This window comes from Galeopterus variegatus, unplaced genomic scaffold (genome assembly GCF_000696425.1).
Source record: "Galeopterus variegatus unplaced genomic scaffold, G_variegatus-3.0.2 Scaffold645, whole genome shotgun sequence".
In the NCBI taxonomy this organism is placed as follows: domain Eukaryota; kingdom Metazoa; phylum Chordata; class Mammalia; order Dermoptera; family Cynocephalidae; genus Galeopterus; species Galeopterus variegatus.
Window position 1 is genome coordinate 369345 of NW_007726756.1, and position 26818 is coordinate 396162.

At 33.0% G+C, this 26818-nt stretch overlaps 1 protein-coding gene across 1 annotated transcript in view; it reads right to left on the reverse strand.

The window, feature by feature from the left end:
• Positions 1-26818, reverse strand: part of SLC12A2 (solute carrier family 12 (sodium/potassium/chloride transporter), member 2) — a 175076-nt gene that overhangs the window by 5471 nt on the left and 142787 nt on the right. Inside the window, exons 17-24 of the mRNA XM_008570930.1 lie at positions 24950-25061; positions 17359-17499; positions 10766-10872; positions 8510-8589; positions 5840-5965; positions 3354-3401; positions 1819-1941; positions 249-360 (exon numbers count right to left, since the gene is read on the reverse strand). Coding sequence (XP_008569152.1) covers positions 249-360; positions 1819-1941; positions 3354-3401; positions 5840-5965; positions 8510-8589; positions 10766-10872; positions 17359-17499; positions 24950-25061 — 849 coding nt within the window. The remainder of the gene's footprint in view (positions 1-248; positions 361-1818; positions 1942-3353; positions 3402-5839; positions 5966-8509; positions 8590-10765; positions 10873-17358; positions 17500-24949; positions 25062-26818) is intronic.

The window sequence follows — 26818 nt, forward strand, 5'->3', positions numbered from 1 at the left end:
ACAGGAAAGTCTCAAAGACAAGATGAGGGTACTTAGAGTGCAGGAGGAAAAGCACTAAAACCAGAACTAGAATTGTGGCAGTACAGATAGAAAGGGGATGAAGGACAAGCATATCCTGCATTTCTGTTGTCTAGAAGTCTAACAAAATATACCTCATACTCATATATGAATATGTAATTTTTGTGTTCTTTCCATTGTGATAATGAAGTGCTACTAGATTAATGCCCTTCAATTTAAAATAAACTTACGCTCTCCGGTCATGGTCTATTCTGTTTATTTTTCCACCAATGAATACTCTGATCTTACAGTCTTTCCACTTTTTCTTGGTAGTCAGAAGATAAGGTATCAATAAGGTCAAACCTGAATTATAAAAATATAACAAAGCATTTACTAAGTGCTAATTTCTCAACCAAGAACTTATAATTCAATTTAGTCTCTAAATACATGTTTACTACAATTCAATATAAAACAAAATTTTTCTTTCTGTCCTTCCTTGTTAATTCAGTCAAAAAGCCATTAGGAAGGCCTCAGCAAGGAGAAACACCCAATGGAATCAGGGTCCATTCAAGGAAGGCAGCCAAATGGAATAGTGGCCTGGCAGAGTCAGGAGATTAGTCATAGACAGGAGAACTGAGGAAATGAGTATATTCAGTATTCACTGACCCTCATGGGAGCCAGGTCTCACAATGAAAGGAGAAACATAAAAAGAAAGAAGAAGGACTGGAACTGGTTTGCAATCTCTATATCTACACAAACAAACATATATATGTGGATTTCCTAGCTTTGTCCACTAAGAGTAGTTGACACTCCAGTAGCCATGAGCAAGTCTAATGCTCTGATCTTTGTTTCTAAATACTCTTCTCCACTAAAAGGAACCAGGTCTCCATGGATAAAGGGCTGCTTCAAGGGCTGGTGTAGAGAAAATGACAAGACTGAGCCTGGAACATCTTGTGTAAGAAAGTAACTCAGAATAATTGGGACATGACAAATGGACACATAAGTCAGCTTAAGGAGGATCCCACTAGCTAAATACGGGATAATATGAACCATAAAACAAATACTGAGAATAATAAATTATATCCCCATGAATAAAATAGGAATCAATGAGTCCACATTGATAGATATAAAGAGAAAGCTCTTCCTTACAGAGAAATGCCAACTAACAAATGAGGAAAAAATGATGGGATTGGAAAATCATTTGGCAACTGCAACAAAAATAACAAAAATAGCAAAAATTCAGGCAGAAACATCAATGGGTGTTAATGAGAGTGGTAAAGTTTATAGAAGGAATGGTATATTCAGTCTCAAAGTGACTCCCCTACCCGGTACTTGAAATTATAAAGGTGGGGGTGAGGTGGTGGTGGTAACTTTTCAGTGGCTAAACCTTGTGAAAACCACCTTAATCGATGGTGAAAGTTAACTTCACCAGTGATGAGACAAATCGTCACGTGCCACTTGACGAGATGTAGACAGAAGAGCACAGTTTCACTTCTGTGATAATTTCTGACAAAAAAAATATAACCTGAAACTTAATTATGATGAAACATTGAATAGGACTACAAATTCAGTGACATTCTGCAAAAAAAATATTAAGGTCATGAAGCTCAAGGAAGTACTGAGCAACTTCCACATTAAAGGACACTGAAAGGACACAACTACTAACTAAGTGCTATGCCTGATTCCGAAGTTAATCCTTTTGCTTTGGGGAATGATGGCCAAACTTGAATGGGGTCTATGGGTTACGAGTGCATCCATTTCTTAGTACTATTCTCACAAATCCAGTACACATTATTCAAAAAAATATACTAACAAACATACCTCCATCATCAAAAAGCCACCAGACATCAATAGTATTCTTTCCTTGTTTTTTCTGAAACTGTGTACTAGCTTCAAGAAGTTTCTGGTCAGCTGCATTTAGAGGCACAATAGGGCCTTTGGATTCTAAAGGATTAAGCAAAAAATACGATGTAAGGACAGTAAATATTAAAGTCCCCTTTGCTATAGTTTCCTAACTTCTATATACTCGAATATGTTTAAAATGCAGATAGGTGTACATGGCATCCATCATAACTTTTCAGTTGTTTAAAATTTAAATACGCTTTTAAAATGGCTACAGATAAATACCTCTTTACAACAGCTAAGCTCATCCAAATTATCTTGCCTAACTTATAATATATTTGAAGCATTCTGAATGAATTTAAGAGAATCATAAGCACCAACCAAAAATATTAATCTTGACTGCTAGACTTTGGTTGGCTTTTTTTAAAAGGTGTTTTAGGATAACTGTACAAATCAAGTTTCTATAAAAATATTTTCTTTTGTGTTCTGGTATCTCAATAACTTGAAACTCAAAAAAATTTTTAAATAAAACATTATCTGTAATAGAAATGACAGAAGGGAGCTGAAGACAAACCAATATGATCTTAACAATTAAACCTCAGTCTAAAGAAAAACTCCCCCATCTTTACCTATCTTTTGTCCTCTCCATATGCAATGCCCAATTCTAAAGCCACATAACCACCACATCTTTCTCTGAACCAAAGAAAGATGGTGGGAACTCCTTAGAAGGGCACTCATCTGCTGTAAGTCTAAAGGACAATATACCAAGAAAGTTCCCATTTATATTCCCAGGAATGAAAATATCAGCATTGCCTCTGTGAGCAAGCAAATGACTATTATGGAACTCCTACACCAGAATTTTAAAAGCAGAAATCCCCAAGAGGAACTTTGATCACGTTTGCAGAATGACTGTCATTCACTTTTCATGCTGCCATGACGTATGCAAACATGACGAATGATTTTTGCATGATGAAATAATATGGCTACCAAACCACACTGCTCCATAACTCTCACCTCTATCTCCTTCTCATAACATTCATGTACGTTGACATGACTGTGTATCTCCCAAACGCAGCACGACTGTGAGAAATATTGTAATTTTTGAAATGAAAAATATATTAGTATCAAAGTTGAGGACTTGGCTGGGTATAACTGATGGTAAAGAATGCAAGTGACACTGTAAATAAACCTATTTCAGTGTCCCTACTTATCATCTAAACCATGCAGTTTAAATTAAAAAAAATTAATACTGACTTTCAGGGTTTGAATATTTTAGAAATGCTATGATGATTTACAAGAATTTGTCTGCAATATATATCACCTTTTCCTGGGAAGATTTAACTCTCTAGTTGGACTAATGATAATTTTTCTAATCTGCACTTAATAGATAACTGTTGCATCACCTGACCACGGAAATAAAAACTAAGGTAAAAAAAAAGCAAATAATAAGGTTGGAGTTAAAGAGTTAATAGTATGAAAAAAGAGATTAAAATAAAATGATGAAAAATGCCTGCCTTTTTTCAACAGTGGTTGAGTTGGAGTCTTGCCATCCTCTTCCTCATCTAGATTATGTTTAAAAAACACAAAATATAAGTTAATTGCCTTTATATTAATAAAATAATGAAAACATAAATAGAACACATTTATAAACAAAACATAGCATGAAGCAACAGTCCGTGAAAAGTAACCAAGACTGAAGATTAATATTCTCTACACTGAGTGCTCAAGATTTCAAAAAGCAAACATATTTTAGACCCCTTCTATAGGGCAACTGATTAACACTCACCCTTAAATTTTATTTCTACAAACTTATCAAAAAAAATTCAGCAGATGTTTTAAACTTTAAACTTTCATATTTGAAAGCAGTTGGAAAGATGTTGAACTACGGCTTACAGAGTAGAAATATGACATTAAAAAATACGACATTAAAAAATTAATGTTGCAGATAATACATAAATTTCAAACATGCCATTGCATCACTGTGCAAATGACTAAAAAGCAATTTTAAAAACATTAAATGGATATTTAGTATTTGTAAAAATTAATCACCACTTGATATAACAAGGAATTTGATCAGAGACATAAGTACTTTGGTTTGTATAAAAATGCTAGAAGTAATTATACAGAAGTAATTTTTTCTCAAATACATAAATTCATATAAGTATCTATGCATGTGTACATAGATTCATCCAATTGTATTTAAATATCTATAAATATTTTTCTGGGGTTAACAATTTTCCTAATCTCACCTGTATCTAATGTAAGCTTGTATTACTTGTTTGTTTAAGGCATATAAAACTCCAGACTTGGACAGGAAAGCTCTCGGGTTAAGGCTCCTAAGATTCCAGTATTACCTCTACCCCTTCTACTAGCAGTGTGAGCTTGAGCTAGTTACTTAACTCCTCACTCTCCTCATTTGTAGAAAGGGTTAACTAACAGTACCTACACCTCTTAAGGTTGTTACAGTGCAAGCATTAACGCACTGAGCTCAGTGCCTGGCACAAAGTAAGTATTCAAAGGATGTTCCTTTTTTCCCCCTTGCACACTGTATGCTTCAACAACTAAGACAGACATAACCAAATTCTGTGACTATATAATAACTACTCCAGAATGTTTCTAATTCTGTAGACCTTTTAAATTGTACACACTTTTCTATAGTATCTGCTAATTTTCAGATTAGAAAAAATAGAAAATAATGCTAATGCTATTTTTGAATGCTAATTTTATAGTATTAAAGATTAGTTCTTATAATGTAGATATTTAATATCTGTCTTTGATAATTAAAAAGTATAAATATAACTAGGGACATTCTGCATTCATTTAAAAGAGCTCAGAAATGTCAAGGAAATTTTGACATTTAAAAATGATTTAAACTTAGTTAAAGGCATTTAGAGTTTTACAATAAAAAGATAAATAGAAATGTACTGACCCAGTTTCCTATTCTGTAAAAATAATGATTTAATAAGATTGTAACACATATTAATGAGCTTATGTATGAATAACATCAACTATAATGTGGGACACAGTGTAGATGCCTGATGAATATTCTTACCCCTCCCATCATAATATCTATTAATTTCTAACAAATTCTGTGGAGAAAGGATCTGTTTTTGACAAAAGGACTAAAAAAAAAGAAAAAAAAAAGTAAGAGGAAATGAAACAATGCATATCATAAACTAAAATAAATGCAGAAACATAAGAACAGTTATCAGAATCAGTTTATAGAGTTTTGAGGAGAAAAAGAAAAAATTACACTCAAGCCAGCAAAGAACTGAAGGGAAAAATGGATGTCAACTAAACTTTCAACTACTGCTCTAAGCAAACGAGGTAAATGAGGAGGAGGAAAGGAATAAAAAGCAACACTAACGCTTCCAAATAATCTAGAAGAGATAAACTGCACAGAGACATGATTTGTCCAAGGTTATCAATTTCAAGAAAAGAAAGGTAATTATTTTACAGCAATCAAGAGTACATGATATGGTTTTACAGTACAGATTTTTTCCTTGTTGCCTGTCAGCTGGGAATAGGACAGATGGAGATACTAGACTGAACAGAGGTAGGAGAGTGAGGGTGGGAGAGTAAGATTTGGAAGTCATCCTCCTTCTCATAAACATGACATGGAGATTTGAGGATGAAATTATCTGAAAGTCTTGTGAGATTTATTACTGAATATTACCATGTTCTTTCCAAGTTCAGATTTAACCTATGCTTCAAATTAAAATGCTTTATTTAAAGCAAGTATGAATAAAAGCACAGAAGACCATATTAGTAAATAATTTACTTAGCTTGGTTTCTGTTCTATGATATGCTTTAATACCTTAAAACAACTAGTCATTTTGTAGCCATTTTTGAAAGCCATAAATTTTACCTGACAACTAGAAATTAACAGTGCAAGTTTGAGAAAAGTATTATATAATATTATATAAGTATTATATCATTAAAACTATCTCCCCCAAATTAAAACATTACCATTAACAAAATTTGTTTGAATAAAAATTACCTTTATGTGTAACAGTTTTTTCACTAGACGGTTTGGAAGTATCTGAATCCGATTTTTTACTATACTCCACACTTACTACCACATCCTTGGGGCCAGGAGATTTCTCTTGTGATGACAATAATTCTTCTGCAGACATGAAAGTATTTAAAATAGTATGTAAATCATATTTTAAGTGTTAAAGAAGGAGTCATGGTTTAATAATTAAATAACATTTTTAAGCAAAGTTATTGGAAAATAGTAAGTTTATTCTAAATTATTTCTTATATAAACTGTGATAATCTCTTTGAAATGAGTACTTAAATATGTGAGCTACAACTAAGGGTCAAATATTTCAGTTAGATACTAGGGAAAGAGTAATGAGTGAAATTCATGGAAAAGTAGAATCTGGTAGACAAAAAAATGATGTATAGTATGTGAATCAAGTCCACTCTCAAAGTCAGTTACACATATAAAAAATATAAAATGTGACAGATGTTCATAATGTATGTAAGAAGGTGACAGACAACACTGGGAAATTTTACCCACGACTATAAAGCCAAGACCAGGGGATGGAGATTTTTCCTAAGCTCATAGTGAAAGTAGCATTTCTTCATTTTTAGTAGATTCTTCATTTTTTTTTTTTTTTTGGCAAGGAGTTAGTAAGTATGTAACTTCCACCATTGAAACATTTATCATAAAGACAGACAATACAAAATTGGTATCTGTCCATAATCCTCATCATTTATTTGTGTGAAGAGAAACAAAAACAGAAATTATGTGAGCCCAGGTACCAGCACTACGCTAAGAACTCTTAGGTATTTTCTCTGTTTTAATCTTCACAATTGCCCTATACGGTAACCAGCTTTAACAGATAAGGAAACTGGAAGTCACTAAATTTGACAAGGCTACAAAAATACTAAGAAAAAAAAAGCTTACATTTTTAAAGCAGATCTGCCTAATTCCAATGCCTATGCTCTTAATTCCTATGCTAAGGCAAATTCCTGTTTCCAAATCTTATGATAAATAATAAGTCTTTCAAAAATATTTCATAACTTTAAGTACATGAATATACATTTTTAAAGTTTCAATTAAACTCAAAACTCAGTAAATGACAGAACTATATAATTTATTAGGCAAACTGTGATACGTTTGAGAGTGAAAGGGAACACTACTAATAATTATGCAGAGTTAATAGGTTTAAGTCAGGTACCCTAAACCTCAATCCCTTTTTTTTTTTTTTTTTTTTTTTTTTTTTAAAAAAAAAGAAAAAAAAAATATTTTTTTTCTCGGCTAACCCCAAAAAAAAAAAATTTTTTTTCGGGCCAACCCCAAAAAAAAAAAATTTTTTTTCGGGCCAACCCCAAAAAAAAAAAATTTTTTTTCGGGCCAACCCCAAAAAAAAAAAATTTTTTTTCGGGCCAACCCCAAAAAAAAAAAATTTTTTTTCGGGCCAACCCCAAAAAAAAAAAATTTTTTTTGTTTCTTTTTTTTTTTTTTTTTTTTTTTTTTTTTAACAACAAGAGAGAACTGAAATACTATTTTGCTAGGCTAACTCCAAAATAAGAAAATGCATTTTTGGCAAGCCATACTTCTTTGCTACATAGATAAAGACCTTAAAGTTTTTCTTTAAAAATTGCAGACTGCCCTTAAAGGGGTGGAGGGTGGAATATTAAAACAGTTTAAATACATAAACAGATGACAAAAGTTCATTATATGCCTCTTAGCTATTTAGGCTTAGCTAATTCTGATGACTGAATTCATTAGTTGATTACGGTAAAAAGGTATGCAAATTTTCTTAAGCTTATAATATTTTTTAAATTACTAGAAAATCTTTGGAGGATATGAAAATTTTCAGTTTTTATAAAGTCGGTAAGAGTGGTAATTATACCTTAATAAAGTTTCAACCTTCACTTAAAAAAAATGTTTTAAAAGTTGCATACTGTATCATTATTTACTAAAATTCTTGGCATAACAAAATTATACAGTAACAATGGGAGACAGGGAAAGAATATAAAGCTATAAAGGGTGAGCCCAAGAGGAAATCTTTGCAGTGATGGAATGGTTCTGTATCTTGACAGTGGAGCGGTTATGCAAATCAATACGTAATAAATGGCACAAAACTATACACATACACACACAAGTGTATGTAAAACTGGTGAAGGGTACACAGGACCTCTGTGTACTATTTTTTGCAACTTGCTATAAATCTATAAATATCTTTAAATGAAAAAGATTTTGAAAAATAATTTATTGGGCCTTTTCTGAAGACAGACAAAATGTTAGAAAAAAGTTTAGTTTCTCATTATTAACATAACATGTACAAAGCATTACTTTTGTAAACATGAAAATGTCTAATAATTTAGTAGTCAAAAATTTTTTTCCTATTTTATTTACCATGCATTTTTTAAATCTGGCCCATCTATAATCATAACTAACATCTGCTTCTCTTAAGCTTATGATTTAGACTGAATTTTATTCTCTCCATTAATAATCACTAACCAACATCCAGGTTGGTACAAAGAAAAAAACACAAACTTTGGCAGAGCCCAACAAATCTGCTCTTAAGATGCCATACGAAGAATTGATGGTAATTATTAAAATTAAGAAAGAATTTGTGAGAATTATACATAATTTTCTAAAAAAGTAATTTATGTTGTTTAAATATAAAAACTTTTTTTAAGCAAAATTTACCTTGTCCTTGAAGATGAGATATATCCAGACCTTCTTTCAGGCGGATAACCACTACTCCATATTGTATGTCAAAGGCATCACTATAAAGGGGGAAGAAAAAAATTTGCAAAAATTTCTATCTTCTCTATAAAATGAGGGCAATAGTAAATTATGTCTAAAATGACTTTCAGCTTTAAATGTTTGATTTTTAAAATATGCTTTAAAAACTACTTGGCAAGCTATGCATAATGTTAGTTTCAAATCCCATACCATTCATTCCCTTTCGCTTCCTTTGTAATAACTTTTTGCTATAAGCTACAGAAATTGATTTGTGGTTCAGACCTTACAGACTGTTAATAAAAACAATATATATAGCATATCTCAAATGCATAAAGGTATTTACAATCACAACCAAAACATCAGGGAAAGTGCCACAGGATAAATAATAAGCAGTCATTGCTTTAAAACTGCCATTAATTTACATGGCTCTAAAAACCAGAGAACAGTAACTGCCAATCCTTTAACTGCTACCTGATGTACAATACTTGGAATAATACTCGTAACAATACTTAACTTTCAGAGCAAACATTCACTTTAATCCCTACAAGGTCAGAGTCAGAAAGACCCTTTTCAGGGTCTTACTCCCATTATGAACAACTACGACTAATTATGTGGCAGGTGTATGAAAGAATTATTTGCACAAATGTCACTTTTCCTATTTTGTAGGATAATTACTCCATCTCACTGGTACTGAGTCTCGAGACAGAAGAAACATAGCCATTGCTCATGGGCTTTATGGTTCATGGTCTACATGATTTAATCTTTCTTTCCATGGTCTTTCTTTCCCTAATCCCATATACACAGTACAAAGTACGGAGTTAGAAGCTACAATGAGATTTTGCTTACAAAAAAGTAATAAACCCAAAGCCAAACAGCTATTACAACATACAATAAATCAGCAGAGCTTTACTTTTACTAAAAGCATTTAAAAATTAATTGGGAAATCTTGTTCATCATGTATATTACTATTCATATAAAGAGACTTTTTTGAAAGCAGAGTATGAGCTCTTGTTGCTTCCTCAAAGACTTTTCAATTGTAGCTTTGAAAACAAAACTATCATATGTGAGACAGGCAAGTAATTATATCTATATCTATTGTATCAGTAAGGGAGGTAACTCCAGCGAGACAAAGGTAATCAAGTTCAAAATTCACAGAGAAAACAGGACTCGAATTTGATCTCAGAGTTACTTTGCTAAAAGTTTTTATTTTTTTAAAGAATAATTGTTTGTATATGTAGAAATACTTTATAAGAAGAAGCAAATAGTTCTATTTCATCAGTGGCTATGACAGGAAAAAGATTACTCTTTGATCAAGTTTGGTGTAGTGAGAAGAAATGCTTATCCTCAGTGTGAATAAGATAAATAGATTTGTTAGGCAAATCCTAGGATCCTAGGAAAAGGAAGTAATTTTTCCAGATTAAAAAGTAAATGTTACAAAAACAAAAATAAGTTTTATTCTTTTTACTAAACAACTCAGTTCTAAAAAGCTTTTGTGGTAGATTACATTAAACAAATACACAGGCAACCCATGAACATAAAAAAACCAGAAAGACAAAGTAACAGAATAAAAAGATCCCACTAAACAACCCATAAGAGGGAAGTTAAAGTAATGTAAAACAAAACTAAGCTATATGATTTATATCAATGGAAACAACATTGAAAAGTGAATAGCAATACTTCAAGGGGGTGAAAAAACAAAACATGTAAGTCCATTTAAATACAAGAAATATAAATAACTTAATTGATGAACCAAATGATTAACTGCAAAATTAGTTTGATGGAAGAATAAACCTACACCTCTGAGTTTGTTATCAGTGACAAAATTCCCATCCTCAGCGGAAGATATAACGACATAGTTTAGAAGATGACAGGTCTGACCACATTTGGGAATTCTACAAAGCAATAGCGGATAGGGATAGAAAAAAGCTTACTAATTTAAATGGGAAGCCAGAGTGTACACACACATGCATTGTCTGCATATACATACATATGTACATGTATAAATCTGTGTATGTGCTTGTGTGTAGAGAGACACAGAAATTTCAATCAAAAATTTTTGTTAATAGATCATCAATTTAAAACTCAGATACTTCGTGCGATTCTTTTGGTTCTTATCCTTCTATTAGAAGAAACTATATGAAAAGAACCTTAAAAACTAGGGCAAACTTTCAAAATAAACATTTTCTGAACCAACTACTGAAGCAAAAAGATACTTACTGAAATAAGTTTATATACAAATCCACATCCCTCATATCTGCTTGCAACCAATCTTTCTTAAATCCAAGAACAAGTGTGTTTGGTTTCATACGACCAAGACCAGAAGCCTAAAATATAGGATAAATACAACTTTGAAGATAAACTATTAAAAAAAATTTTTAGTGATAAAATTCTCCAAATTGACAGTATCTAAACATTATACACCCTTAGCAGTAGAAGTTTCTAAGCATTGTAATATGTACATATTTACTTATAAATTACATATACTACTACATTGATCACATTACTTATGAGTAAACATATACAAAAATAGAGGCTAAAAATGGAATACCTGAAAAATTCTAAATGTACATTTTTGTACTTTTATGATCTACCAAAATTTTCATACTTTTACTGATAAATACGACAGAATATACTTAATCTTTTAAAAAAAAATCATGTTACATTAGTATTCTCAGTTATATATTTTGGTAATGGCCATTAAAATCTAGAAGCAAAAGTCCAAATGGCTACAGTTCTGAACCACATCAATACTAAAATTTGAATTCTTTCTATCGATCAGGAAAAAGTTTCTGCACAATGTGGCTAGTTAATTTGCCTCCTTGATTCTTCCAATCAATTTTTCTTGCATCCTCATCAGAAGATGCAATTCAATATGCTTAAATGCCACATGTCCAATGAATCTCTTCTGTAAGATTTTAAAACACACTGTAGAATTCTATTTCCAAGATGTGTTGTACACAAGTTTTTTTTTAAATGTGGTAAAAGATAATTAACAAAAAATTTGCCATTTTAGCCATTTTAAAGTGTACCATTCAGTAGCATTAATTACATTTACACTGTTGCACAAACAACACCACTATCTATTTCCAATACTTTTTCATCACCCCAAACAGAAATTCTGTAACCATTAAGTGATAACTATCCATTCCTTTCTCCCTCCAGCCCCTGGTAACAGCTAATCTACTTCTGTCTCTATGAAATTTGCCTATTCTAGATATTTCATGAGTGGAATCAGTTATCTGTCCTTCTGTGTCTAGTTTGTTTCACTTCGCATAATGTCTTCAAGGTTATGTTGTAGCAGAACTTCATTCCTTTTCATGCCTGAATAATATTTCATTTTATATACATATATATATATATATATCACATTTTGTTTATCCATTCATCTGCTGATAGATACTTGGGTTGTTCCTACCTTTTGGGTACTGTCAATAATGCTGCAATAAAGACTAGCACATAAATATCTGTTTGAATCCCTGCTTTTTAATTTCTTTGGGTTTACAGCAAGGAGTAGAATTGCTGGTCCCGTCGTAATAGTACATTTAGCTTTCTGAGGAACACTCAAACTGTTTCCCACAGCAGCTCCACAATCTTACATTCCCACAAACAATGCAAAGTTTCCAGTATCTCCACATTCTCGGCAGCACTCATTATTTCCCATTTTGCAAATAATAGCTATCTTAGTAGTTTAAAGTGATCTCATAGTGGTTTTGATTTGCATTTCCCTAATGACATATTTTCACATGCTTATTGGCTTATATATCTTTTTTGGAGAAAAGTTTATTCAAGTCCTTTGCCTTTTTTTTTTTTTTTTTTTTTTTGGTGGCTGCCTGGTACAGGGATCTGGACCCTTGACCTTTGTGTTACAGCAACACGCACTGACCACCTGAGCTAACTGGCCAGCCCTCCTTTGCCCATTTTAAAATTGGGTTATTTGGCTTTTTGTTATTATTTTTAGGGTTTTTTAATATTTTTGAATATTAAACTCTTATCAGATGTAAGATTTGCAAATATTTTCTCCCATTCTGTCTTTTTACTTTCCTAACAATTGTCCTTTGATACACAAAAGTTTTTGATTTATCTGTTTTTTAAATTTATTTTTTCTTTTGTTGCTCATGCTTTTGGTGCCATATCTAAGAATCTATTGCCAAATCCAAGGTCTAAAGATATACCTCTATGTTTTCTTTGAAGTCTTATAGTTTTAGCTCTCATATTTATGTCACTGATCCATTTTGTTAATTTTTACATATGGTGTGAGAATATATAAATGACATAATTAGATGATTTTTTGCAAAAGATTAATTCAAATATTTATCAAGTGCTGACCATGTGACTTTGTCCTAAGTACTTGGAATAATTAGAAAACAGAGGAAATATCCCTAATCCTGTAAAGTCTACTTTTATTTTCAAAATATTCTATCCATGCCCAAATTTTTCAAGAAATAAGATTATTTTTCCCACTCAATATTAAAAACAAAACCTTTGCCTTGAAGGGACAGGTAAAGAATATTCACTTTTGGGTTTTTTTTAAAGCTATATGCTAGGTAGCCACTAACCACAGCATATTTTTAAATTTTTGTGGGGAGGTGGACAGGGGAGTAAAAGAAAACCAAGAAAGATCTTTAGATTTGATAGCCGCTATGGATTAAAGGTGTCCCCCAAAAGTTCATGTATCGGAAACTTGATCTCCATTGTAACAGTGTTAAGAGGGTAGGAAATCCAATTATGGTATTTAAAAGGTGAGGCTGTTAAGAGGTGATTAGATTGTAAGGACTGTGCCCTAGTGACTGGACTGATCCATTCATGGAGTAATGCACATGGTTTTATAAAGGGAGTGATTTAGAAGGTTAGAATCATTTGCTTAAGATTCTCACTATGGGATACCCTGCATTGCTGTAGAGAGCCACAACCAAGAAAAAGGCCCTCACCAGATGTGTTCCCTGGACTTTGGACTTTCCAGCCTCCAAAACTATAAAAAATAAATTTCATTACTTTAAATATTAGACAGTTTCAGTTATTCATTATAAGCAACAGAAACAGACTAACATAATAGCTTTTTGACAAACTAAGCCACAAGATAACCAGCAACTTCCTTTTTGGCTTTTTTTTGGCAGTTGGCCAATAAGGGAATCCAAACTCTTGACCTTAGTGGTATGGGTACCATGCTGTCCCTAAGTGAGCCATGGGACCAGCCCTTCCAGCAACTTCTTCATAATACAAAATATTATCAGGCTCACTCTCCTTCTCATCATAAATTTGTCATAATCCTATTATAATTAAAGGGTTTTATTTTTATAAAATTAACAATAACATCCTGGAGTGACTAAATAAAGAAATTTCACATGTATCACTCTCATCCCTAAATCCTCTGTAAATTCTAATCAAAGTAGTTATATTCAGTTAGAGATAATGTTTCCACAGTTTCCATAAAATGTTACACTTATTAAGAAAGTAATTTATTACTAAAATACGTATCTCTCTGGAAAATATTTATTTAGTGGTTGATAGCAAATCAATTCTTCCTGGATTCCATAATGGAAACCAATTTAGCAAAACAAAATCATCTGAAGCTTATTACAAACATAGATAGTTTCAATCAAACATTCCCACTGTGTTATTTCTTCAAATCTTTAGCCATGTTTTCTTTGCATCTTACACTATAATTTTGCTGACAAGAGATGCATTTAGTTTGTTATAATTTTCTGTATATCATTACAACCATTTTTACTGCAGCAGGAAGAACAGATGTTTCTCCAATAATATGTGGCTTTTTACTCTTATCTTTGGCTATTAAGTAAAAACATTTCTAAACATTATGGTTATCCACTTAAATGTAGTTAAGTATTGGTATGAGATGTGTATCAGCTTATACCACACAGGATATTTCTAGACAATTTTTCTCCAGGGAAAAAGATAAAAGTCTACACTGACATTTTAAACGATATTTGCTTAATTTAAAGGGCCATCATGATGGAACCTAAAATTTTCAGTAAGAACAATGTGATTGTGCTATTCAAAATGAAGTTTTAAAATTGGGTTGACAATCAAGTGGTTACTGCCTTAAAAAAAAAAAAAAAGAATGAAAGAAAAAGGAAAAGAAAAATCCAAATATACAAAATAAAGTTACTAGTGCTAATGCTTCACTACCTAAAGGACTCTATAAGCAAGCTATTGATAAGACAGCTTCTTTTTAAAACAGTGATTCTTAAGCTTTGTTGTGGAGACTGGATACTTAAATGCTAGTTTAATTATTAATAAATGCTTATGACAACAATTAGTAACTGAATATATGAGGAAGAGTAAAACAAAACCATCTAAAAATAGCACCTCTATGGCTACAAAATAAGTTGCTGTACAAAAAAATTAATGTAGAAAAAAAATCCTTTTGACGAAAATTAAAAACAACTAAATGACATACAGGTATCTGTCACTCTATGTAACAGGTTTCCAGATGATAGAAAAAAAAAAAGAAATACTCTCAGTGACTACTTACACTAAAACTTCAGTTATTAGTTCTACAGAGGCAGTTGGCACCTATTATGGTAAGGACATTTCATACAGTTCCTCAGATAACTCTGCCGTTAGAATAAAGCCAACCTCCCAGATATCTTTGTAAAGTGGTTGCATTTGTCAGGTTTACAGGGCAATTTCAAAATGACACTGCTCTATTTACCGTAACTTTGCCCCACACTGATAAAGTTGTCATGACCCATTGGGGTGAGTATGTTAGGCAGATAAGAGTAATTAAGAGGATGGATTCTAACTCTTGCCAAATTTAATACTGTCATTTATATTACAGAAACCCTCTAGGGCGTGGTTCTCAAAATGTAGTCCCTGGACTGGACCAGCAGCAACAGCATCACCTGGAACCTTGCTTAGAAATGCAAATTCTGGGGCCTCCTCTCAGACTTACTGATTCATTTTGGGGTGGGGCCCAGCAATTTTTGTTCTAACAAGTCTAACAGGTGATTAGAATACATGCTGAGGTTTAAGAACCACTGTTCTAAGGAAGCATTTTCCTTCATTTCCTTCATAAAGTTTATTACATATATAAAATGATTATCAAAATGTTCCTATGAATTGTACAAAAGCAAGAAAGATTTACCCACTATAAACAACCTCAAGTCACGGTAGCATTATATCTGAAATATTTAAATATTTCACATATAAAAGGTAAGGAAATAATGAACAGTCGTGTACCCACTACCCAGCTAAAAAATTAACATTAGAAATGTACACGAAGCACCCTACATATCCTCATGCCTCATGCTCTCCTTCTATTTTTATTGTGTATTCTATTATTTAAGGATACGTACATATCAAATTTTAACTCATGTGTTTTTTTAAATGTACAATATCTTCATGTTTTCATATTTTTTTTACCTTGCTATTTTTCCTTAACACTTTTGAGGTTTAGCTATATTGCTATGTACAGTTCCTTTTCACCATTACATAATATTCTACTGTATGATTATACTACAATTTTCAATTCTGTGACTGATAGTTGTTGAAGTCACTTCCAATTCTTTTCATTATTATAAATGACAATGCCATAAAGTTTCATAAAGCCTTCTTCACATATGCAAGTTTTTCTAAGGTATATATCTAGGAATGGAATGTCCTAGAATATTCACTCCTTCAAATTTGCAGGTTATGTTAGGTTGCTATCAGAAGTGGTTGTCCAATCTATATTACCACAGCAGTTCAAAGATTTCCACTTGCTTTACACCAGTTCCAACACTGTACTGGCAAGCTTAATTTATGGTCAATCTGATGAGTATGGAATAAAACTGTATTATACTTTTAATTTTTATTTGTCATTTAGTTTTCCTCTCTGGTCATATCTTTTGCTTTCTTTTTCTTTCTTTTTTTTTTTTTACTGACTTTAACATTTCTTTATATATTCTGGACCTTATTCTTTGCCTGGTTACACGTTAGGATTGTTATCTTCCTTTGGTCTGTGGCTTCCTTTTTCATTTTCACGTTCTCTTTAGAAGCTCAAAGTTTTAAACTTTAACTAAAAAATTATTAATTTAAAATATTAAATTATTTTCTTTGTGGTTCAACTTTTTGTGTATCATTTAAAAAATTTTTCTTTACAAGTTCACAGTCATAAAATTACTTACATTTTCCTCTAAAATATTTTTAAAATTGCCTTTTATATTTAGATTTTAAATCCATTTTGGAATGATTTTTGTTTGGTATTTGTAAAGATCTACTTTATTATTTTTTCACATGAATAATCAATTGTTCCAGCCCTTTCTTTCAGTGCCATCTCTGTCACATGTTAAATTTCCTATATGAGTGGCTCTATTTCTTCTGTTTTGTTCCATTTACTGAACTATCACTATACTTCAATACCACAATGTCTTAATTACTAGTTTTAGGATAGAGCTTTATATGTGCAAAGAGCATGCTTCCACTCCTTTTCTTTCTGAAGACCACCTTGGCTATTTTTAACCCTGTGCTTACCAAGTTCTAAGAAACACACAACAGAAAGTGCTCAGGGACAATAGTCTTCCAAAACGCCCAGTGGGCTGCAGCAGAAAGTGAATGGAAAATATCTTACAGAAGGAGGGCAACAAGCTAAGATAATTTTCAAAGAGATTCAGGCTGTCAGCCAACAGCACAAAATTTCTGTAGTGCCTTTATTTCTAAATTATACAAATCTTAGAAGTCTACTTTAATAAAGATACTAAAAAACATTTACCATTTATATTTATATGAAGAATAAAACCTAGGATAAAAAAAGTTTCTAAAAGTTTATATAAAATGAAAACGTAGGCATCTGAAAGGCATAACAAACCTACCTGCATCAAATACTGTGCACCTTCTCTCAAGTCATCTGCATGTACTGGAGCATAAAAAGCCTTCATTTTATTTTTAATAAGCCATCGTTGATATTTGGCTTGATCAATGGACATCTCTTTCATGGCTTGTCTTCGAGGGCCCTTTAGATAAAAATATTAATATCTTTAATTGAAAGTAATGCATTTCACATTTATAAAAACCATCCTGTCATACTGGCTTGAAACAAGGTGTCTAAACATTGGGGTGGGAGAAACACAGTATTTCATTTAGATGTCAGTGAATTCTTTCTAATATTTAAAGACTACAAAAAGATAGAGTTGATGAAATAGTTAAGGGACAGGGGTGCCAAAAGAAGAGAGAAGAGGAAAAACATACTTAAAAAGTTTCCATATCCTAAGTTAATGAGAGATGTTAGAAATAACTGATAATGAAGAGATTACATAAAACAAATTAAGAGATTTCTATTTTTCTACAGAAATTTTCCTAGTTTTCTTTTGTCTCAAATGTCTGAGTTATTAATTCTCAGTAACAAGAATATCACTGAAAATCAAAGTGAGCTATATAATATTAATGCACTTTTCTTCATAGTTGTTAAGCAATGAAATTAACGCAAGAAAGGAAATAAGCTTTATTAACTTGCAATACTATTTTGATCCCTGCAAACAACATAAAATGTGTTACACACAAATATATAAAACAAAAATCGAAAAATAAGTTTAACAATACACACCCTAAAAATGAATAAGTAAAGGAAAAATACAATTTATCCTCTGTAGGGAAAGTATATCATTTGTAACGTCTTGTGTACAAGACCCCAACTCAAACTGATGAGCTTGGAAAACTCCACAGTACCAATGGGGATCAGTGTGTCATTATATCCTTCTACCACACTACACGCACGTGCAAACACATACAGCCTTGACTCTGTCACTATACAAGAAGAGCAACTTTAGCAGGGGCTGCAACATGGGGCACACAGAGCACATTTCCAGCACCAAAACAAGATGAACAGAATTTAGGAGAAAAACTAATTTAACCAATGAATACTGTATTCCAATTTCTTATGCAGAATAAGTGAGCAACCATCCAGTGACTGCTTAACAGACAAGATACCAAAACACTACTTTGTGGTGAATGTTTATCACTATTTTTTAATAATTTTCTTACTCCTGCTTAAAACAAAAATAAATGGGCGATTAAAAGTACTTAAACTTAGAAATTCTGCATTCACTTTGCTCTTATGTGCCACAGATATTACTTTTGACTCTAGATATTTACCACGATTTGCCTACCTCCTCTAACCCCTATTTTTGTGGTAAGTAAATGTTCCCAAGTGTTCTTATGACTTTATGAGACATACTAGTATACTGAATTTCATTTCAGCTCCTTAGTTATTAACAAGCCATTTTTCTTGGCCAAACCACCCTACAAGGGCAATGCTAAATTCTACTCATAATGAATAAGAAAACTAATGAAAGGAGAACAATTATTCTATCTCATGGAGTGAAATGTTGCCTGGTTCTAGATTCGCAATAAAGCCAACTGATATCTTTCAACTAAACTTGTAATTTTGCCCTTTGACAGATTTGTTGACCACGAAGAGACCTGAAAGAGATTGTGGATGACGCTGAGAGAACCTGAGGAACACAGGAAGGTGCCAGTAACCCCTTTTTGTGGGGAGACCACAGTCTTTCTCATGGAGCCCCAAGAGTCATGACTACTCTATCAAAATATGTAAAAGAGCTCTAATTAATTGGCTTGCAGAAAGTAAGCACTTAAATATTTTATCCAAAAAAAAAAAGTATGAGAATTCAAATGCCTTTTAGTTCACAACTTGGGTAAATCTTAGATAAATAAGACTAGTTTAACATTGTTGGGGTGATGAAAACAACTGTGTCTTCTGATCAGCAAAATACCTATACATTAAACTTCAGGGTTCTTGCTTAGGTGATGACTGCCTAATATTTGCATGCTGTAAAAAATGGATAAAAGAGAAATAACTTGAGATGATGGCTAGTTTTGTTCAGTATCTCACAGAATTTTCACAAACAATTCAAGCATGGTTGTTAAAAGTAAATTATGCATAAATGTTTATAAATTAACTCTTTACAGTTCAGGTGTCTTGAAACTTTAATGTAAAATTAAGTAACAGATACTCACTAAATGCCCAGGTCATTTCTAAAATTATTAAGCATAAATTTAAAGTTTATATACTTTGACATCTTCTTTTTATATGGTATAGAGAAGCTAAATATATTTGAGTCTGTCAGTAAACATGAAGAAATTGATCTGTGTGGAAGTATATGTTTTTACAAATTATGAAACATAGATTCATAAAATGGAGGTATGCAACAAGACAGCTCAAAATGAATTACTTCCTAAGTTTTTACAAAAATTTAAGGTTACTAAGAGTTATACAGTCTAATTACCATATGAAATTAAAAACTTCTAATAAGAAAAATAATTCTATATGCAAAGTGAGTTTTTGGTGAGAAAAATTGTAAAAAGAAATGAGGATACATTTTTGTTAAAGCAAAGCAATTTTATCTAATTTAGAGGTTATTTAAAAATTGTTTCAAAAATATGGATTTAGAAAGGAAACAGAAACAAGGCAGAAATGAATCAGTAAGTAGGAGAGATACAAAAAAACTTCTAAGTATAAAGATAAACTTTTGGTAAAGAAAGTTTAAAGGAGATTACTGAATTTTTTGTTTTGCATGAGAAAACTCTGTGTGGTTAAAGTAAGGGAAAAAGGAACGTAAATTTTTGTCTTAAGGCAGAATGCCAATTTAAAGGGAAAAAAAAGCAAGTATAGGAGAAACACTTAAGGATTGTGCCAGGTGTAGAAAATTTGTGGAAGATAAAATCTCATGAAATGAATTTTATGTTATCAAGTTGGATAAAATTAAAAGGAAATTATTTATAAGTTTTTCTAAAAACTGAGCATTTATATCAAAAGCACACTGATGAATGGCTAGAGTTTGCTGTCCTGTGTTGGAAAAACAGGGTTTTCTTGGAGCATAAATCTGCTTTTAATAGAAAATTATAAAAAGTTTTTTCTTTACCTTTCAGGTAACTGGCCTAGGGAACAGAGACCCCACGCTTTATCAAAATAATTTCTTGTGCACTGTACTTTTGAAATCTTTTGTCACTTTGGTATTATTTCATAGTGACCTGTGATAATCTTTGATATTTGACAAGTTTCCCAAAGTCTGATTCTAAAAATTAAGCTTTTTTGACCTGAAATTATCCTTGGGAAGTTCCAGAGGGCCTCAGAACTTTTCAAAGAATCTAAAGAGAGATATTAAAACTAATTGCTCTTACTTGGTGGGTTAAATTACATGGGAAGCACCGTCAAATAAGAAATGATGTTTACAGATTGTACCCCATAATTACGTAGTTACAATTTTGCTATTAAAATAAAAAATAAAAAGACACTCTAAGTAGAGATATTCAAAATCTCAAGAAAAGTCACAAAATCTGAATGCAGTCACACAAAAGAGATATCCACAAAGAGAAAACTCACTACCATAAAGAAAATCATATCTCCAAATTAATCTGCAGAAACACTGCAATTCCAACAAATTTTCAATCAAATTGTCTGAGGAAATTGCAATATACAGCAGATGTGGACAATCAGTATGAAATGGTCACATAAGACTTACCTTCCCAGCTGTTAAAACATGTGGTAAAACTGAAATACTTTAAACAGTATCGTACTAGTACTGGAACAGCAGAGAGAAACAGCACAGAAAATCGAAAGCACAAAAATAGACCTGTCTTGCCGTGGGTTGAATGTCCCCCAAAACTGAATCCCCACTCTAACTGTTGAGGGTAGGAAATCCTATTATGGTAATTGAATGGTGGGGCCTTGAAGAGGTGATTAGATTATAGGACCATGCCGTAGTGAATAGATTAATAATGGTGGGCAGGGGTGTGGATCTGAGAGTTTTAAAAGGAGAGTACGAGGAACTCTCTCTCTCTGGTCCATCATTTTTTTGCCACGTGAGACCCCTGTATTGCTGTAAAGCGACCACCAAGAAGACCCTCACCAGATGTGTTCCTGACACTTTGGACTTCCTACTCTCTGAAACTGGGAGCAATAAATTTCATTTTCTTTATAAATTATCCAGGTCTTAGTATTTTGTTATAAGCAACAGAAACAGATTAATACACATGTGCAGATGAGATGTGAATTCTGGCAAAGAAATGCATTTCAAACTAAAGCAAATAGGAAATTTTAACAGTGGTCCTTTGGGGAGAGGAACTTTGTGTGGGACAGTAGTGAGTGAAGAAGTATTTATTTTTCATTTTGTGTCTTTCACGATTCTTTGACTTTTCAACCTTACATATGTTTTACTTTTTTTTTTTAAGTCAACATATTTTTACATTATGTTATCTAGAGATTTTGATCCCTCTTGGGTTTTCTTCATACATCTCTGTACTTAAGAGAAACCTTGTAAGTGTTATAACAACAATAATAAAAGGATATATAAGAAAAAAAGGATGTTTAATCTTCTGAGTTATATTTATATAAATATGTTAGTAATATAGGTTCCAAAATTATATAAAGTTCCTATAAATCTGACGTCTTCATAAAAATACGATCAGTTGCAATTTTGATTATTTTAAAATTATATGCTACAGAAATAATCAAATTCTTCGTCAATTTGTAACTCTCATCATATCTTCACATGGCCATTTTAAGTGTTGATGTCCACATTTAATTGTCTTATTCTGATGTTCTTTCTGAAAGTGCTTTGCAAACAATTATGATCCTAAAGTGTTGTGTCTTCAAGGATGTTCATGGAAAGAAAAGAACTGCAACAAGCAGAGGTTTCTAATAACTGAGTTAATTCCACTGGACTAAATTTCTAAAATTCTAGTGAAGAAACTGAAGGGTTTGTGAAAGTGTTAACCAAGATCAGAGGGAGAACTTAATTATGTGAGACTGAATGAACTGATTAAGAATTATGGTTTTTAATGGCTTCTTTATTTAAAACATTGCTCATTCTTTTAATGTTTTGTTTTCCAGATTTAAGAAAAGTTTCTTCTTCTTCTAAGCTACCTATAGCTTACAGCAATTTGGTAACTCATATTCTCTTAGACAAAAATTTCAAATATTTGCTTTTCCTCTCTACCTGATTCCTCCAGAATTCAGAAACTATTCATGAGTATTGTTATTTTTATGGCAATATGGTTATTTACATAAGTTAAGTAAGAATCTGTCCTCTTTAACAGGATACAATTGGAAACATTGATTACATTTCCAAGGCTCTGACTGGAATGTCATATTTGGAAATGTACACAGAATGCATAGCTTCAAGAGTTCTAGCCTTACACTGAAGGAGTAAAAGTTGCCACCTCCTGGAAAGTCCAGGAAACTCAAGATATTAGATACACAGCAGGCAAAGTCTAATGCCTCCCTTGGTTTGGCTTCCTAGAATAACGAGGTTTTTACAAATCCAATCTGATATTCCTTGTCAAAATTTCCGAAGAAAATTTCAAGGAAGTCTATGTGGTTATTCTTGCTGCACTTACGTAAATAACCAGGCAAATTGGTCTTACCATGGTTATCTTTGGTACCAATACAGGTGATCATAGAGAAAAAAAATTAGGTTTCAAAAGAAAATTATATTACATCTGTTATTAGATTGTAGCCTGTTCATTGTTTGAGGTTTTATTATCTACCTGTAGATTGGACTGGATTCTGAATTCTTGTAGTTTTCTCTAATATCTAGCTACAACTCTCCAACTAAGAACGAGAATTATCGGGCCGGCCCAGTGGCGCACTGGATAGTGCGCCGCTTAGGAGGCGCGGCAGCGCCGCCGCCCGAGGGTTCGGATCCCACATACAGACCGGCTCCCGCTCACTGGCTGAGCGAGGCGCGGGGGCAACACCGAGGTTTGCAATCCCGTTGCCGGTCCCTGGTCCGGTACGGGGGCAACACTGAGGGTTGCGATCCGTTGCCGGACACGGAAAAAACAGACAAAAGAAAAAAAAAAAAAAAGAACGAGAATTATTCTGTTCCTGAAGCCCTATTAGTTAAAGCTGCACAACTTGATGTAGATTTCAACGGAAAGTCTTATGTGTGGGCCACACAAAGAGTTCACCAAAAATGCCTGAAGCCATAACCAGAGACATTCAAACTGCAAACCAGGATGAGAAGTTGCCAACTTCACGCTGTGGACATCTTTTCCCAAGACCATCAGAGCAAGACTTCTTATCATAATGAGACTCTTATCCCTCTTAATTTTTCTGTATTTATACCTACATCTTTCTCTTGGCAGAATAATGGTGTATTTAAAATTTCACAATCTGTAGCTTCTGTGGTTAACTTGCAAGTTGTTGTTCTCTGCTTTAATTTAACCCAGTCACAGGATGTTAGCTGTCTACTAGATGAAAAGGGAGTAGTCTGTGCAGTTGCTAACATTCTTGCCACACATGGATAAATACACTAGGGTCCTATACAGACTCTGTATAACAAAAAATTAACAAACAAGTTACTGTCTAAAACAGGTACACTTCTCATCTGGCTATTTGATTTTAGTTGGTTTGGCTCATGGGGATCCTGGCTAAGGAGCATACTCCTAACTCTTGGTATTATTCCTTGACAGTCATAATACTAGTCTCCCTCGTGTACTGTATTCTCTCAAAAGTTTTAAAAGTTTGTATGCAGCCATACTTTGAACATCAAATGGTCTCTCTTTGGCAGGAATGACAAAAATTTAAAGAAATGCATGATGGTGCAGAGGGAATCTTAACCTATGAATGGTATACTGAGACTGGTAACCCAAAACTATGGTAACAGAGTAGTACTGATGCCCTAAGTTTTAGTCACACTCTCACCTAAGTGAGAACCAGACCAAAAGCGGGGGGTTGTTAGATAAAAATTACAAGAGGTCATGTTTTGGACTAAGTTTCTGCACTAAGTCTCAAAAGGCTAGACTAAAAAATCAAAAGAGTCATCCCTGCTAAAGTTCCACGTCACCAAACCTAAACCTCTTCCTGAAAAACAGAGAGAGAGAGAGAGAGAGAGAGAGAGAGAGAGCAATTTCCCAAACAGGCAATTTCAATCTTCAATAGGCACAGTAATGAGGTCTGTCTGTTTTAATTCCTACACAAAAAGAATAGTCTAAAGTAATCTGATGTTAAATAATCAGTTATTTTTCTATTTTTCTGTTTCCCTGTCTCCAATTTACAAGGAAAGTAACTTTGAAATAACCAATCTGCTTTCTTCAGCCCTATTTCTGCATATAAAATCAACCTCTTTTGCTCACCTCACTGGTACACTTATTTTATTTTATGGAGTGAAGTGGTGCCCAATTCTAGAATCAAAATAAAGCCAGTTGAGATCTTTAAACAAAAAGAAAGACAGACAGGTAGATCAACAAAAGTTCAAAATGTCAAAATAAAATGCTACTTTGAGACTGTTTAGAGGCAAAAATATTTTGAAGACAACAATTACCTTAAAAAAAAAAACAAAACCCAACAGATTTATCATATTATTTCTGATCTAGAAAGCCCTATAAATTACAAATTATACAGAGTAAAAAATGTTTTAACGTAGAAAACAAACTGATACTTACCATATGTACATGGCCACATATCATCAAACCAACGTTTTTTGTGAAATCATGAACAAGATGAAGTAAAGCTGGGCGTGAGTTTGGAGCACCTGTCATAACAAGACACTGTGGCCTAATTTAAGATTAAGAAAATAAACAACATTAGCAAAGTTTATATTTTTGGCAACAAGGACATGGCTTTAAATTTCCCTAAGAAACCTTTGCCATACAATTGTCCTTAAGGCACAGACCACAGGATTCTCAGAGGAGATGATGACTTTTAATCAGGCCTTGGTACATGAGAAATGCAGAAAGAAAACTTTTTTTGGAACAAACATCACGCCAAATACCCTTATAAAATACTAGGATATTTCAAAAAGTTTATGGATTCATATTATCTTTCAATACTATTTTTCCATGAATTTTTTGAAGTCTTCTTGTAATAGGTAATATTATACATCAAGATTCTGGTTGGTATTATAGAAAAATATCACCATGCTAGTTAAAAAATATTTAACTTTTCATCTTCTAAAGGTAATAATTACTCATGTTCTTTCACAGATCTTGCAAAACTCCCTGAGAGCATGGCCTTGTCTTCATGTACAAAACAGGTCACATTCCTTAGCTTGATCACATCGTAACTACTTCTACTTCATGATATCAGCCCTCTCTAATCCAGCTTAATTTTAATGTCTTTAATGTTTCCACCTATGGTGAAAAAAAAATTGCATTTGAACTAAAAAGTGTTAATTATAATTAATGATGGTGAGAGCCAAAATTGAATTCAATTGTTTTTGAAAATATGATACAGTGGCATGACTTTCCTACATTTGTAACTTGATTTTTGCTAACTCAAAAGGGAAATCAATCTTATTTAATAAAAAAAATTCAAGTATTCATTTAATAAGCCCGAACAGGTTAGGAAAAATTCCTTAAACCTGAATTTATATAATCATAAACTTTAACAGAAAGCAAACAGACTAAAATTTCTGACTTAAACATTAAATTAACAATTACCTTTTAGGGCAGTTCCTAAAATAAGCATGAAAACCTGAATAAAGACTTTCAAAAAATACTAAACTTATCAGAATTTTATCAAACTAGCTGAAAAACGAATTCAGTCTGGGAGAGTTGGTTTTGGGTAATCAAACATGAAATCATGCCCTATGACCCAGACTGCTAATTATCTCTGAGTATCCAGTCTCGCTTTCTAAGCTTTAGTAGGTTATATAGCTCCCCGGCCAGAAGTACATTTCCTTCTTAGGAAATAAGCCTTCTTAGCAGTTAAACATGGCCCTGTGACTAACTTACAGCCCACAAAATGTTTCTATTTCCATGCTATGTCCCTTAAAAAGGATGCTGTTCTCAGGCCGGCCCGGTGGTGCACTGCTACAGTGCACCGCTTCGGAGCGCGGCGGCGCTCCCGCCAAGGGTTCGGATCCCACATACAGACTGGTTCCCGCTCACTGGCTGAGCGAGGTGCGGGCGCAACACCGAGGGTTGCGATCCCGTTGCCATCCCGTTGCTGGACACGAAAAAAGACAAAAAGGAAAAAAAAAAAAAGGATGCTGTTCTCTCTCCATACTTTCCCTTTCCCATGGATGTGGTGATGACTTATACCACATGGACAAAAACACCTCCTAGGGAATGGCAGATTGACAAAGTATAAGAAACACAGGTCCTGACTGACCAGGTGCAGCAAATCTGCCTACCTGCCATGAACCACCCATCGACCTCTGCTATCACTTGACACTGTCTCTCTTGTATGAACCACAGTATTCTTCAGTCTTTCTGTTATGGCAGTTTAACCCATATCCTAAATAATATAACCTATTACTGTGGGAAACTAACTTACAGTCCTTATGTTTCCTAAACAGTAAGCCACAAAGA